This window comes from Staurois parvus, unplaced genomic scaffold, assembly GCF_062004578.1.
Source record: "Staurois parvus isolate SC_StPar_1 unplaced genomic scaffold, SC_StPar_1.0 ptg003265l, whole genome shotgun sequence".
Classification (NCBI taxonomy): Eukaryota; Metazoa; Chordata; class Amphibia; order Anura; family Ranidae; genus Staurois; species Staurois parvus.
In genome coordinates, this window is record NW_028321061.1 from 54,021 (window position 1) to 66,851 (window position 12,831).

The window sequence follows — 12,831 nt, forward strand, 5'->3', positions numbered from 1 at the left end:
CCCGGATTCCACATAGTCAGACCCCCGGACTCCCCATAGTCAGACCCCCGGACTCCCCATAGTCAGACCCCCGGACTCCTCATAGTGAGACCCCCGGACTCCTCATAGTGAGACCCCCGGACTCCACATAGTCAGACCCCCGGACTCCGCATAGTCAGACCCCCAGACTCCACATAGTCAGACCCCCGGACTCCACATAGTCAGACCCCCGGACCCCTCATAGACAGACCCCCGGACTCCACATAGTCAGACCCCCGGACTCCGCATAGTCAGACCCCCGGACTCCCCATAGTCAGACCCCCGGACTCCGCACAGACAGACCCCCGGACTCCACATAGTCAGACCACCGGACTCCGCATAGTCAAACATCCGGACCCCCATAGTCAGACCCCCGGACTCCTCATAGTCAGACCCCCGGACCCCCCGGACTCCCCATAGTCAGACCCCCGGACCCCCCATAGTCAGACTCTAATAGTCAGACCCCCCATAATCAGACTCCCCATAGTCAGACCCCCATAGTCAGACTCCCAGACCCCCCATAGTCAGACCCTCGGACCCCCCATAGTCAGACCCATATAATCAAACCCCCATAATCAGAACCCCGGACCCCCATAGTCAGACCCCTGGACACCCCATAGTCAAACCCCCATAGTCGGACCCCCATAGTCAGACCCCATAATCAGACCCCAGGACCCCATAGTCAGACTCCCATAGTCAGACCCCCCATAATCAGACCCCCATAGTCAGACCCCCTGGACTCCCATAATCAGACCCCCTATAATCAGACCACTGGACCCCCATAGTCAGACCTCCTGACACCCCATAGTCAGAACCCCGTATTTCCCATAGTCAGACCCCCGGACTTCCCATAGTCAGACCCCCAGACTCCACATAGTCAGACCCCCAGACTCCCCATAGTTAGACCCCCGGACCCCCATAGTCAGACCTCCTGACACACCATAGTCAGATCCCTGGACTCCCCATAGTCAGACCTCGATAGTTAGACCCCATAGTCAGACCCCCGGCCCCCATAGTCAGACACCCGGACCCCCATAATCAGACCCCCATAATCAGATCCCTGGACCCCCATAGTGAGACCTCCAGACCCCCTATAGTCAGACCCCATAGTCAGATCCACGGACCCCCATAGTTAGACCCCGGACCCCCTTAGTCAGATCTCCTGACTCCCCATAGTCAGAACCCCGTACTTCCCATAGTCAGACACCCGGACCCTCATAGTCAGACCCCCGGACTCCCCATAGACAGACCCATATAGTCAGACTCCCAGACTCCCCATAGTCAGCCCCTGGACTCCCCATAGACAGACCTCTGGACCCCCCATAGTCAGACCCCCATAGCCAGATCCCTGGACTCCCCATAGTCAGACCCCCATAGTCAGACCCCCAGACTCCCCATAGTCAGCCCCCGGACTCCCCATAGACAGACCTCTGGACCCCCCCATAGTCAGACCCCCATAGTCAGATCCCCAGACTCCCCATAGTCAGACCTCCCCTACACCCCGATACCCCCTACACCCCGGATACCCCCTACACCCCGATACCCCCTACACTCCCGATACCCCCTACACCCCGGATACCCCGGATACCCTTTACACCCCGGATACCCCCTACACCCCGATACCCCCTACACCCCGGATACCCCGGATACCCCCTACACCCCGGATACCCCGGATACCCCCTACACCCCGGATACCCCCTACACCCCGGATACCCCCTACACCCCGATACCCCCTACACTCCCGATACCCCCTACACCCCGGATACCCCGGATACCCCCTACACCCCAGATACCCTACACCCCCGGATACCCCCTACACCCCTGATCTACCCCCTACACTCCCGATACCCCCTACACCCCGGATACCCCGGATACACCCTACACCCCGGATACCCCCTACACCCCGATACCCCCTACACTCCCGATACCCCCTACACCCCGGATACCCCGGATACCCCCTACACCCCGGATACCCCCTACACCCCGGATACCCCGGATACCCCCTACACCCCGGATACCCCCTACACCCCGGATACCCCGGATACCCCCTACACCCCGGATACCCCCTACACCCCGGATACCCCGGATACCCCCTACACCCCGGATACCCCCTACACCCCGGATACCCCCTACACCCCGGATACCCCGGATACCCCCTACACCCCGGATACCCCCTACACCCCGGATACCCCGGAATACCCCCTACACCCCGGATACCCCGAATACCCCCTACACCCCGGATACCCCCTACACCCCGGTAACCCCTCTTTCCCCCCAGACACTCGCCTGCTGCTGCAGATCATCGGAGAGCCTCTGGCGTTGCCTCTCCTCTCCTCCATGTCCTGCTTCAGCTCTCCAATCTCCACCTGTAGCTGCGCTCGCTCCCCCTGCAGCACACTGATCGACTCCACAAGCTTGTGAACCCCAACGGGGGGCAGGGGGGAGACTGAGTACCCCGAGTACAGCACACCTGGGGGGGGGGACAATGCACTCATATGTAGAGTAATAATTAAAGATGGCCTTAGAGGCATACACCTGGGGGGGGGCATATTCCAGGGGGCACACACCTAGGGGGGGGCATATTCCAGAAAACAAACAATCAGGGGGCATATTCTAGGGGGCGCATACCTAGGGGGGCATATTCCAGGGGGCACATACCTAGGGGGGCATATTCCAGGGGGCGTATACCTAGGGGGGCATATTCCAGGGGGCGTATACCTAGGGGGGCATATTCCAGGGGGCGTATACCTAGAGGGCATATTCCAGGGGGCGTATACCTAGGGGGGCATATTCCAGGGGATACACACCTGGGGGGGGGGCATATTCCAGCAAACAAACAATCAGGGGGCATATTCCAGGGGGCGTATACCTAGGGGGGCATATTCCAGGGGGCACACACCTAGGGGGGCATATTCCAGTGAATACAGGGGGTACACTCCTGGGGGGATAGTGCAGGGGGGTAAACTTCTGGTGGGGTATAATGCACTGCAGGGGAACACTTCTGGGGGGGGGTATAGTGCAGTGCTGCGGTACACTCCTGGGGGGGATAGTGCAGGGAATGCACTGCTAGGGGGATAGTGCAGTGCAGGGGGCAAACTCCTGGTGGAGAATAGTGAAGGGGGTACACTGCTGGGGGGGGGGATAGTGCAGTGCAGGGTGTACACAGCTGGGGGGGGGGGATTGTGCAGTGCATGGGGTACACTGCTGGGGGGATAGTGCAGTGCATGGGGTACACTGCTAGGGGGGGATAGTGCAGTGCAGGGGGTACACTTCTGGGGGGATAGTGCAGTGCAGGGGGTACTTTGATGGGGGGGGGATAGTGCAGTGCAGGGGGTACTCTCCTGGGGGGATAGTGCAGTGCAGGGGGTACACTCCTGGGGGGATAGTGCAGTGCAGGGGGTACTCTCCTAGGGGGATAGTGAAGTGCAGGGGGTACACTCCTGGGGGATAGTGCAGTGCAGGGGGTACAATCCTGGGGGGGATAGTGAAGTGCAGGGAGTACTCTCCTGGGGGGGATAGTGCAGTGCAGGGGGTACACTCCTGGGGGGATAGTGCAGTGCAGGGGTACTCTCCTGGGGGGGGGGACAGTGCAGTGGGTACACTGATGGGGGGGATAGTGCAGTGCAGGGGGTACACTCCTGGGGGGACAGTGCAGTGCAGGGGGTACTCTCCTGGGGGGACAGTGCAGTGCAGGGGGTTCTCTCCTGGGGGGGACAGTGCAGGGGGTACTCTCCTGGGGCAGACAGTGCAGTGCAGGGGGTACTCTCCTGGGGGGGAACAGTGCAGGGGGTACACTCCTGGGGGGGATAGTGCAGTACATGGGGTACACTCCTGGGGGGGGGACAGTGCAGTGCAGGGGGTACTCTCCTGGGTGGGGACAGTGCAGTGCAGGGGGTAAACTCCTGGGGGGGCAGTGCAGTGCAGGGGGTACAATACTGGGGGGGGGATAGTGCAGTGAAGGGGGTAGACTCCTGGGGGGGACAGTGCAGTGCAGGGGGTACTCTCCTGGGGGGGACAGTGCAGTGCAGGGGGTACACTGATGGGGGGGACAGTGCAGGGGGTACAGTCCTGAGGGGGAAAGTGCAGTGCAGGGGGGTACAGTCCTGGGGGGGACAGTGCAGTGCAGGGGGTACTCTCCTGGGGGGACAGTGCAGTGCAGGGGATACTCTCCTTGGGGGGGATAGTGCAGTGCAGGGGTACACTCCTGGGGGGGACAGTGCAGTGCAGGGGGTATACTCCTGGGGGGACAGTGCAGTGCAGGGGGTACTCTCCTGGGGGGGATAGTGCAGTGCAGGGGGTACAGTCCTGGGGGGGACAGTGCAGTGCAGGGGGTACTCTCCTGGGGGGGACAGTGCAGTGCCGGAGGGGGTACACTCCTGGGGGGGACAGTGCAGTGCAGGGGGTACACTCCTGGGGGGGGACAGTGCAGTGCAGGGGGTACACTCCTGGGGGATAGTGCAGTGCAGGGGGTACACTGATGGGGGGGACAGTGCAGTGCAGGGGGTACTCTCCTGGGGGGACAGTGCAGTGCAGGGGGTACACTCCTGGGGGGGAAAGTGCAGTGCAGGGGGTACTCTCCTGGGGGGACAGTGCAGTGCAGGGGGTACTCCCTGGGGGGGGATAGTGCAGTGCAGGGGGTAACACTCCTGGGGGGGACAGTGCAGTGCAGGGGGTACTCTCCTGGGGGGGACAGTGCAGTGCAGGGGGTACACTGATGGGGGGGACAGCGCAGTGCAGGGGGTACAGTCCTGGGGGGGGGGACAGTGCAGTGCAGGGGGTACAGTCCTGGGGGGGACAGTGCAGTGCAGGGGTACTCTCCTGGGGGGGACAGTGCAGTGCAGGGGGTACTCTCCTGGGGGGGATAGTGCAGTGGCAGGGGTACACTCCTGGGGGGGACAGTGCAGGGGGTACTCTCCTGGGGGGACAGTGCAGTGCAGGGGGTACTGTCCTGGGGGTACAGTGCAGTGCAGGGGGTACTCTCCTGGGGGGGATAGTGCAGTGCAGGGGGTACAGTCCTGGGGGGGACAGTGCAGTGCAGGGGGTACTCTCGTGTGGTGGGACAGTGCAGTGCAGGGGGTACTCTCCTGAGGGGGGACAGTGCAGTGCAGGGGGGTACACTCCTGGGGGGATAGTGCAGTGCAGGGGGTACACTCCTGGGGGGACAGTGCAGTGCAGGGAGTACTCTCCTGGGGGGGACAGTGCAGTGCAGGGGGTACAGTCCTGGGGGGGACAGTGCAGTGCAGGGGGTAATCTCCTGGGGGGACAGTGCAGTGCAGGGGGTACACTGATGGGGTGGACAGTGCAGTGCAGGGGGTACACTGATGGGGGGGGGCAGTGCAGTGCAGGGGGTACAGTCCTGGGGGGGACAGTGCAGTGCAGGGGGTACTCTCCTGGGGGGGACAGTGCAGTGCAGGGGGTGCACTGATGGGGGGGGGGACAGTGCACTGCAGGGGGTATACTGATGGGGGGGGGGGACAGTGCAGTGTAGGGGGTACACTGATGGGGGGGACAGTGCAGTGCAGGGGGTACTCTCCTGGGGGGGACAGTGCAGTGTAGGGGGTACACTGATGGGGGGGGGAACAGTGCAGTGCAGGGGGTACACTGATGGGGGGGACAGTGCAGTGCAGGGGGTACACTGATGGGGGGGACAGTGCAGTGCAGGGGGTACACTCCTGGGGGGACAGTGCAGTGCCGGGGGTACACTGATGGGGGGACAGTGCAGTGCAGGGGGTACACTCCTGGGGGGACACTGCAGTGCAGGGGGTACACTGATGGGGGGGACAGTGCAGTGCAGGGGGTACTCTCCTGGGGGCAGTGCAGTGCAGGGGGTATAGTCCTGGGGGGGACAGTGCAGTGCAGGGGGTACTCTCCTGGGGGCAGTGCAGTGCAGGGGGTACACTGATGGGGGGGCAGTGCAGTGCAGGGGGTACATTGATGGGGGGGGACAGTGCAGTGCAGGGGGTACAGTCCTGGGGGGACAGTGCAGTGCAGGGGGTACACTCCTGGGGGGGGGACAGTGCAGTGCAGGGGGTACAGTCCTGGGGGGACAGTGCAGTGCAGGGGGTACAGTCCTGGGGGGACAGTGCAGTGCAGGGGGTACACTCCTGGGGGGGGGACAGTGCAGTGCAGGGGGTACAGTCCTGGGGGGACAGTGCAGTGCAGGGGGTACAGTCCTGGGGGGACAGTGCAGTGCAGGGGGTACACTGATGGGGGGGGGGACAGTGCAGTGCAGGGGGTACACTCCTGGGGGGGACAGTGCAGTGCAGGGGGTATAGTCCTGGGGGGGACAGTGCAGTGCAGGGGGTATAGTCCTGGGGGGGACAGTGCAGTGCAGGGGGTACAGTCCTGGGGGGGACAGTGCAGTGCAGGGGGTACACTGATGGGGGGGACAGTGCAGTGCAGGGGGTACAGTCCTGGGGGGGACAGTGCAGTGCAGGGGGTACACTCCTGGGGGGGGGACAGTGCAGTGCAGGGGGTACAGTCCTGGGGGGGGACAGTGCAGTGCAGGGGGTACACTCCTGGGGGGGACAGTGCAGTGCAGGGGGGTACTCTCCTGGGGGCAGTGCAGTGCAGAGGGGTACACTGATGGGGGGGACAGTGCAGTGCAGGGGGTACACTGGATAGGAGATGGCACTCCCTGCACTCTCACCTTTCTGCAGCCTCTCCAGGAGGCTCTGTTGCTCGCAGATGACGCTCTCCAGGCTCTCGATGAGGCTGAGTTTGTCTCTCATGCGTTGCCGGTGGGCGTGTCTCAGGCTCCTCATCTGCCTCTTGCGGCGGCGCTCCTCCCTGCGGAGCTGTGTGCGGTACTCCTCCGCCTTCCCTGCAGGCGCTGCATCTGGGAGTACTGCTCCAGGAAGGTGATCAGGTGAGACATGACGGTGAGGAGGCGGAGAGGAGCCCTGTGGGGGAGGAGACAGATACATGAAGGGGAGGAGAGGAGCCCTGTGGGGGAGGGGACAGATACATGAAGGGGAGGAAAAGAGCCCTGTGGGGGAGGGGACAGATAGATGAAGGGGAGGAAAGGAGCCCTGTGGGGGAGGAGACAGATACATGAAGGGAGGAGAGGAGCCCTGTGGGGGAGGAGACAGATACATGAAGGGGAGGAGAGGAGCCCTGTGGGGAGGAGACAGATACATGAAGGGGGAGGAGAGGAGCCTGTGGGGGAGGAGACAGATACATGAAGGGGAGGAAAAGAGCCCTGTGGGGGAGGGGACAGATAGATGAAGGGGAGGAGAGGAGCCCTGTGGGGGAGGAGACAGATACATGAAGGGGAGGAAAAGAGCCCTGTGGGGGAGGGGACAGATAGATGAAGGGGAGGAAAGGAGCCCTGTGGGGGAGGAGACAGATACATGAAGGGAGGAGAGGAGCCCTGTGGGGGAGGAGACAGATACATGAAGGGAGGAGAGGAGCCCTGTGGGGGAAGAGAACAGATACCTGAAGGGGAGGAGCGCAGAGGAGCACTGTGGAGGAGGGGACAGATACATGAAGGGGAGGAGAGGAGCCCTGTGGGGGAGGGGACAGATACATGAAGGGGAGGAAAAGAGCCCTGTGGGGGAGGGGACAGATAGATGAAGGGGAGGAAAGGAGCCCTGTGGGGGAGGAGACAGATACATGAAGGGGAGGAAAGGAGCCCTGTGGGGGAGGAGACAGATACATGAAGGGAGGAGAGGAGCCTGTGGGGAGGAGACAGATACATGAAGGGGAGGAAAAGAGCCCTGTGGGGGAGGGGACAGATACATGAAGGGGAGGAAAGGAGCCCTGTGGGGGAGGGGACAGATACATGAAGGGGAGGAGAGGAGCCCTGTGGGGGAGGAGACAGATACATGAAGGGAGGAGAGGAGCCCTGTGGGGGAGGGGACAGATACCTGAAGGGGAGGAGCGGAGAGGAGCACTGTGGAGGAGGGGACAGATACATGAAGGGGAGGAGCGGAGAGGAGCACTGTGGAGGAGGGGACAGATACATGAAGGGGAGGAGAGGAGCCCTGTGGGGGAGGAGACAGATACATGAAGGGGAGGAGAGGAGCCCTGTGGGGGAGGAGACAGATACATGAAGGGGAGGAGAGGAGCCCTGTGGGGGAGGAGACAGATACATGAAGGGGAGGAGAGGAGCCCTGTGGGGAGGAGACAGATACATGAAGAGGAGGAGAGAAGCCCTGTGGGGGAGGGGACAGATACATGAAGGGGAGGAGAGGAGCCCTGTGGGGGAGGGGACAGATACATGAAGGGGAGGAGAGGAGCCCTGTGGAGGAGGAGACAGATACCTGAAGGGGAGGAGCGGAGAGGAGCACTGTGGAGGAGGGGACAGATACATGAAGGGGAGGAGCGGAGAGGAGCCCTGTGGGGGAGGAGACAGATACATGAAGGGGAGGAGCGGAGAGGAGCACTGTGGAGGAGGGGACAGATACATGAAGGGGAGGAGCGGAGAGGAGCCCTGTGGGGGAGGGGACAGATACATGAAGGGGAGGAGCGGAGAGGAGCCCTGTGGGGGCGGGGACAGACACATGAAGGGGAGGAGCGGAGAGGAGCTCTGTGGGGGAGGGGACAGATACATGAAGGGGAGGAGCGGAGAGGAGCTCTGTGGGGGAGGGGACAGATTCCCGGGATGTGTATGATGATTGTGATTGGCTGCAGCACACATAACACACGGGACCAATCAGATTGGACGATGTATGTTCCGCCATCCAATCAGGAGAGGCTGTGGAAGTTGTACAATCAGATTGGACGATGTGTGGATTTACCTTCCCGGGACTCGGAGCGGCAGACATCGATCGTTCCGTCTCCTGCTTGAAGGCCAAGAATTCGGTGAGAGGGGAGGAGATATCGTCCAGACCTGGATCCCCAACTCCGCCCACTTCATCCTCCAACCCGGAGCTCCCGTCATCGCTGCCTGCCGGAGAATCACACAGGTCACCGACCACCGAGGACCGCCCCCTACCTGCCTGCCGGAGAGTCACACGGGTCACCGACCACAAGGACCGCCCCCTACCTGCCTGCCGGAGAGTCAGACGGGTCACCGACCACCGAGGACCGCCCCCTACCTGCCTGCCGGAGAGTCACACGGGTCACCGACCACCGAGGACCGCCCCCTACCTGCCTGCCTGAGAATCACACGGGTCACCGACCACCGAGGACCGCCCCCTACCTGCCAGAGAGTCACAGGGGTCACCGACCACCGAGGACCGCCCCCTACCTGCCTGCCGGAGAGTCACACAGGTCACCGACCACCGAGGACGTCCCCCTACCAGCCTGCCGGAGAGTCACACAGGTCACCGACCACCGAGGACCGCCCCCTACCTGCCTACCTGAAAATCACACAGGTCACCAACCACCGAGGACCGCCCCCTACCTGCCAGAGAGTCACAGGGGTCACCGACCACCGAGGACCGCCCCCTACCTGCCTGCCGGAGAGTCACACAGGTCACCGACCACCGAGGACCGCCCCCTACCTGCCTGCCAGAGAATCACACGGGTCACCGACCACCGAGGACCGCCCCCTACCTGCCGGAGAGTCACAGGGGTCACCGACCACCAAGGACCGCCCCCTACCAGCCTGCCGGAGAGTCACACGGGTCACCGACCACGCGGACCGCCCCCTACCTGCCTGCCGGAGAGTCACAGGGGTCACCGACCACCGAGGACCGCCCCCTACCTGCCTGCCGGAGAGTCACACGGGTCACCGACCACGAGGACCGCCCCCTACCTGCCTGCCGGAGAATCACACGGGTCACCGACCACCGAGGACCGCCCCCTACCTGCCTGCCGGAGAGTCACAGGGGTCACCGACCACCGAGGACCGCCCCCTACCTGCCTGCCGGAGAGTCACACGGGTCAACGACCACAAGGACCGCCCCCTACCTGCCTGAGAATCACAGGGGTCACCGACCACCGAGGACCGCCCCCTACCTGCCTGCCGGAGAGTCACACGGGTCACCGACCACGAGGACCGCCCCCTACCTGCCTGCCGGAGAGTCACACGGGTCACCGACCACCGAGGACCGCCCCCTACCTGCCTGCCTGAGAATCACAGGGGTCACCGACCACCGAGGACCGCCCCCTATCTGCCTGCCGGAGAGTCACACGGGTCACCGACCACCGAGGACCGCCCCCTACCTTCCTGCCAGAGAATCACACGGGTCACCGACCACCGAGGACCGCCCCCTACCAGCCTGCCGGAGAGTCACACGGGTCACCGACCACCGAGGACCGCCCCCTACCTGCCTACCGGAGAATCACAAAAGTCACCGACCACGAGGACCGCCCCCTACCTGCCTACCTGAAAATCACACAGGTCACCAACCACCGAGGACCGCCCCCTAGCTGCCTGCAGGAGAGTCACACGGGTCACCGACCACCGAGGACCGCCCCCTACCTGCCTGCCGGAGAGTCACACGGGTCACCGACCACCGAGGACCGCCCCCTACCGGCCTGCAGGAGAGTCACACGGGTCACCGACCACCGAGGACCGCCCCCTACCTGCCTGCCGGAGAGTCACACGCGTCACTGACCACCGAGGACCGCCCCCTACCGGCCTGCAGGAGAGTCACACGGGTCACCGACCACTGAGGACTGCCCCCTACCTGCCTGCCTGAGAATCACACGGGTCACCGACCACCGAGGACTGCCCCCTACCTGCCTGCCTGAGAATCACACAGGTCACCGACCACCGAGGACTGCCCCCTACCGGCCTGCCTGAGAATCACAGGGGTCACCGACCACCGAGGACCGCCCCCTACCTGCCTGCCTGAGAATCACACGGGTCACCGTCCACAAGGACCGCCCCCTACCTGCCTGCCTGAGAATCACACGGGTCACCGACCACCGAGGACCGCCCCCTACCTGCCTGCCGGAGAGTCACACGGGTCACCGACCACCGAGGACCGCCCCCTACCTGCCTGCAGGAGAGTCACACGGGTCACCGACCACGAGGACCGCCCCCTACCTGCCTACCTGAGAATCACACGGGTCACCGACCACCGAGGACCGCCCCCTACCAGCCTGCCGGAGAATCACACGGGTCACCGACCACCGAGGACCGCCCCCTACCGGCCTGCCGGAGAGTCACACGGGTCACCGACCACTGAAAACCATTCATTGGAGCTCCGCCTCATTTCCTGGCTGGAGGATGTCCGGCATCATCTAGCCCTTTCCTCCTCGGCCTGACTGTCCTTGACCCCGCCCCTTATCTCCCCAGTCTGTCTCTGGTCCCACCTCTTTCCCCCATATCTTGGCTGTCTTTGGCCCCGCCTCTTCCATTCATTGGATTTCAGTTCTTCCCTTCAAGGCATTTATATATTTGTATAACTCCTCCCATTGCCCCACCCACTGATTTAATCAGGACTGAGAGCTCCTGGGAGGAGTCCTGAGGGCTGGGATGTTTTCAGGAAGCTATGTACAGCCCCCTGCTGGCCACTCCCACCAGCCATGATCTGCCTGCATTGCATAGAGAAGCACAGATGTCCAGTGATGACATCATCAATATAAAGTAAACAATCAAACTGGAAAGTTTTCCTTCCCAAAGTCATTGTTATGATAATGAGGGGGAGGGGTTAAGGAGGGAGGAACATAAGCTGATTGGACCGGCACATTGTACAGAGATCGGCCAATCAGATTGTGTCCTCTGTAGTCATGGTGTCGCCTACTTTCCAGCTCGTCCTCTTCTGACCACACCGCGCTCTTCTGCGCCTCGCCGGCAGCGTCTTCGTCCTGTGGGGGAGGAGCAAGTGAGAGTCGTATATACCACAGGTGTGACATCACAGAGACTCGATTATTTCTGGGAGTCGTCCTTCCTAGTCAGAGGAATCATCGTTCATGTCTACTAGAGCCGTATACCGGAGGTGGGGGGGGGGTATACAGAGCCGTATACTGGAGGTGGGGGGTATATACAGAGCCGTATACCAGAGGTGGGGGGTGTATACAGAGCCGTATACTGGAGGTGGGGGGTGTATACAGAGCCGTATACGGGAGGTGGGGGGGTATACAGAGCCGTATACGGGAGGTGGGGGGTGTATACAGAGCCGTATACTGGAGGTGGGGGGGTATATACAGAGCCGTATACCGGAGGTGGGGGGGTATACAGAGCCGTATACGGGAGGTGGGGGGGTGTATACAGAGCCGTATACCGGAGGTGGGGGGTGTATACAGAGCCGTATACCGGAGGTGGGGGGGTGTATACAGAGCCGTATACCGGAGGTGGGGGGGTGTATACAGAGCCGTATACCAGAGGTGGGGGGGAGTATACAGAGCCGTATACCGGAGGTGGGGGGGTGTATACAGAGCCGTATACCGGAGGTGGGGGGGAGTATACAGAGCCGTATACCGGAGGTGGGGGGTGTATACAGAGCCGTATACCGGAGGTGGGGGGTGTATACAGAGCCGTATACCGGAGGTGGGGGGGTGTATACAGAGCCGTATACCGGAGGTGGGGAATGTATACAGAGCCGTATACCGGAGGTGGGGGGGAGTATACAGAGCCGTATACTGGAGGTGGGGGGGAGTATACAGAGCCGTATACCGGAGGTGGGGGGTGTATACAGAGCCGTATACAGGAGGTGGGGGGTGTATACAGAGCCGTATACCGGAGGTGGGGGGTGTATACAGAGCCGTATACCGGAGGTGGGGGGTGTATACAGAGCCGTATACCGGAGGTGGGGGGTGTATACAGAGCCGTATACCGGAGGCGGGGGGTGTATACAGAGCCGTATACCGGAGGCGGGGGGAGTATACAGAGCCGTATACCGGAGGTGGGGGGTGTATACAGAGCTGTATACCGGAGGTGGGGGGGGTGTATACAGAGCCGTATACCGGAGGTGG

The 12,831-nt window shown here is 62.4% G+C and overlaps 1 protein-coding gene across 1 annotated transcript in view; it reads right to left on the reverse strand.

The window, feature by feature from the left end:
• The window catches only part of LOC149428396 (kinesin-like protein KIFC3), a 55,638-nt gene that overhangs the window by 37,296 nt on the left and 5,511 nt on the right, over positions 1-12,831 (reverse strand). The window contains 6 exon segments of the mRNA XM_089667466.1: positions 2,305-2,348; positions 2,351-2,488; positions 6,668-6,844; positions 6,847-6,911; positions 8,752-8,908; positions 11,661-11,724. Coding sequence (XP_089523592.1) covers positions 2,305-2,348; positions 2,351-2,488; positions 6,668-6,844; positions 6,847-6,911; positions 8,752-8,908; positions 11,661-11,724 — 645 coding nt within the window.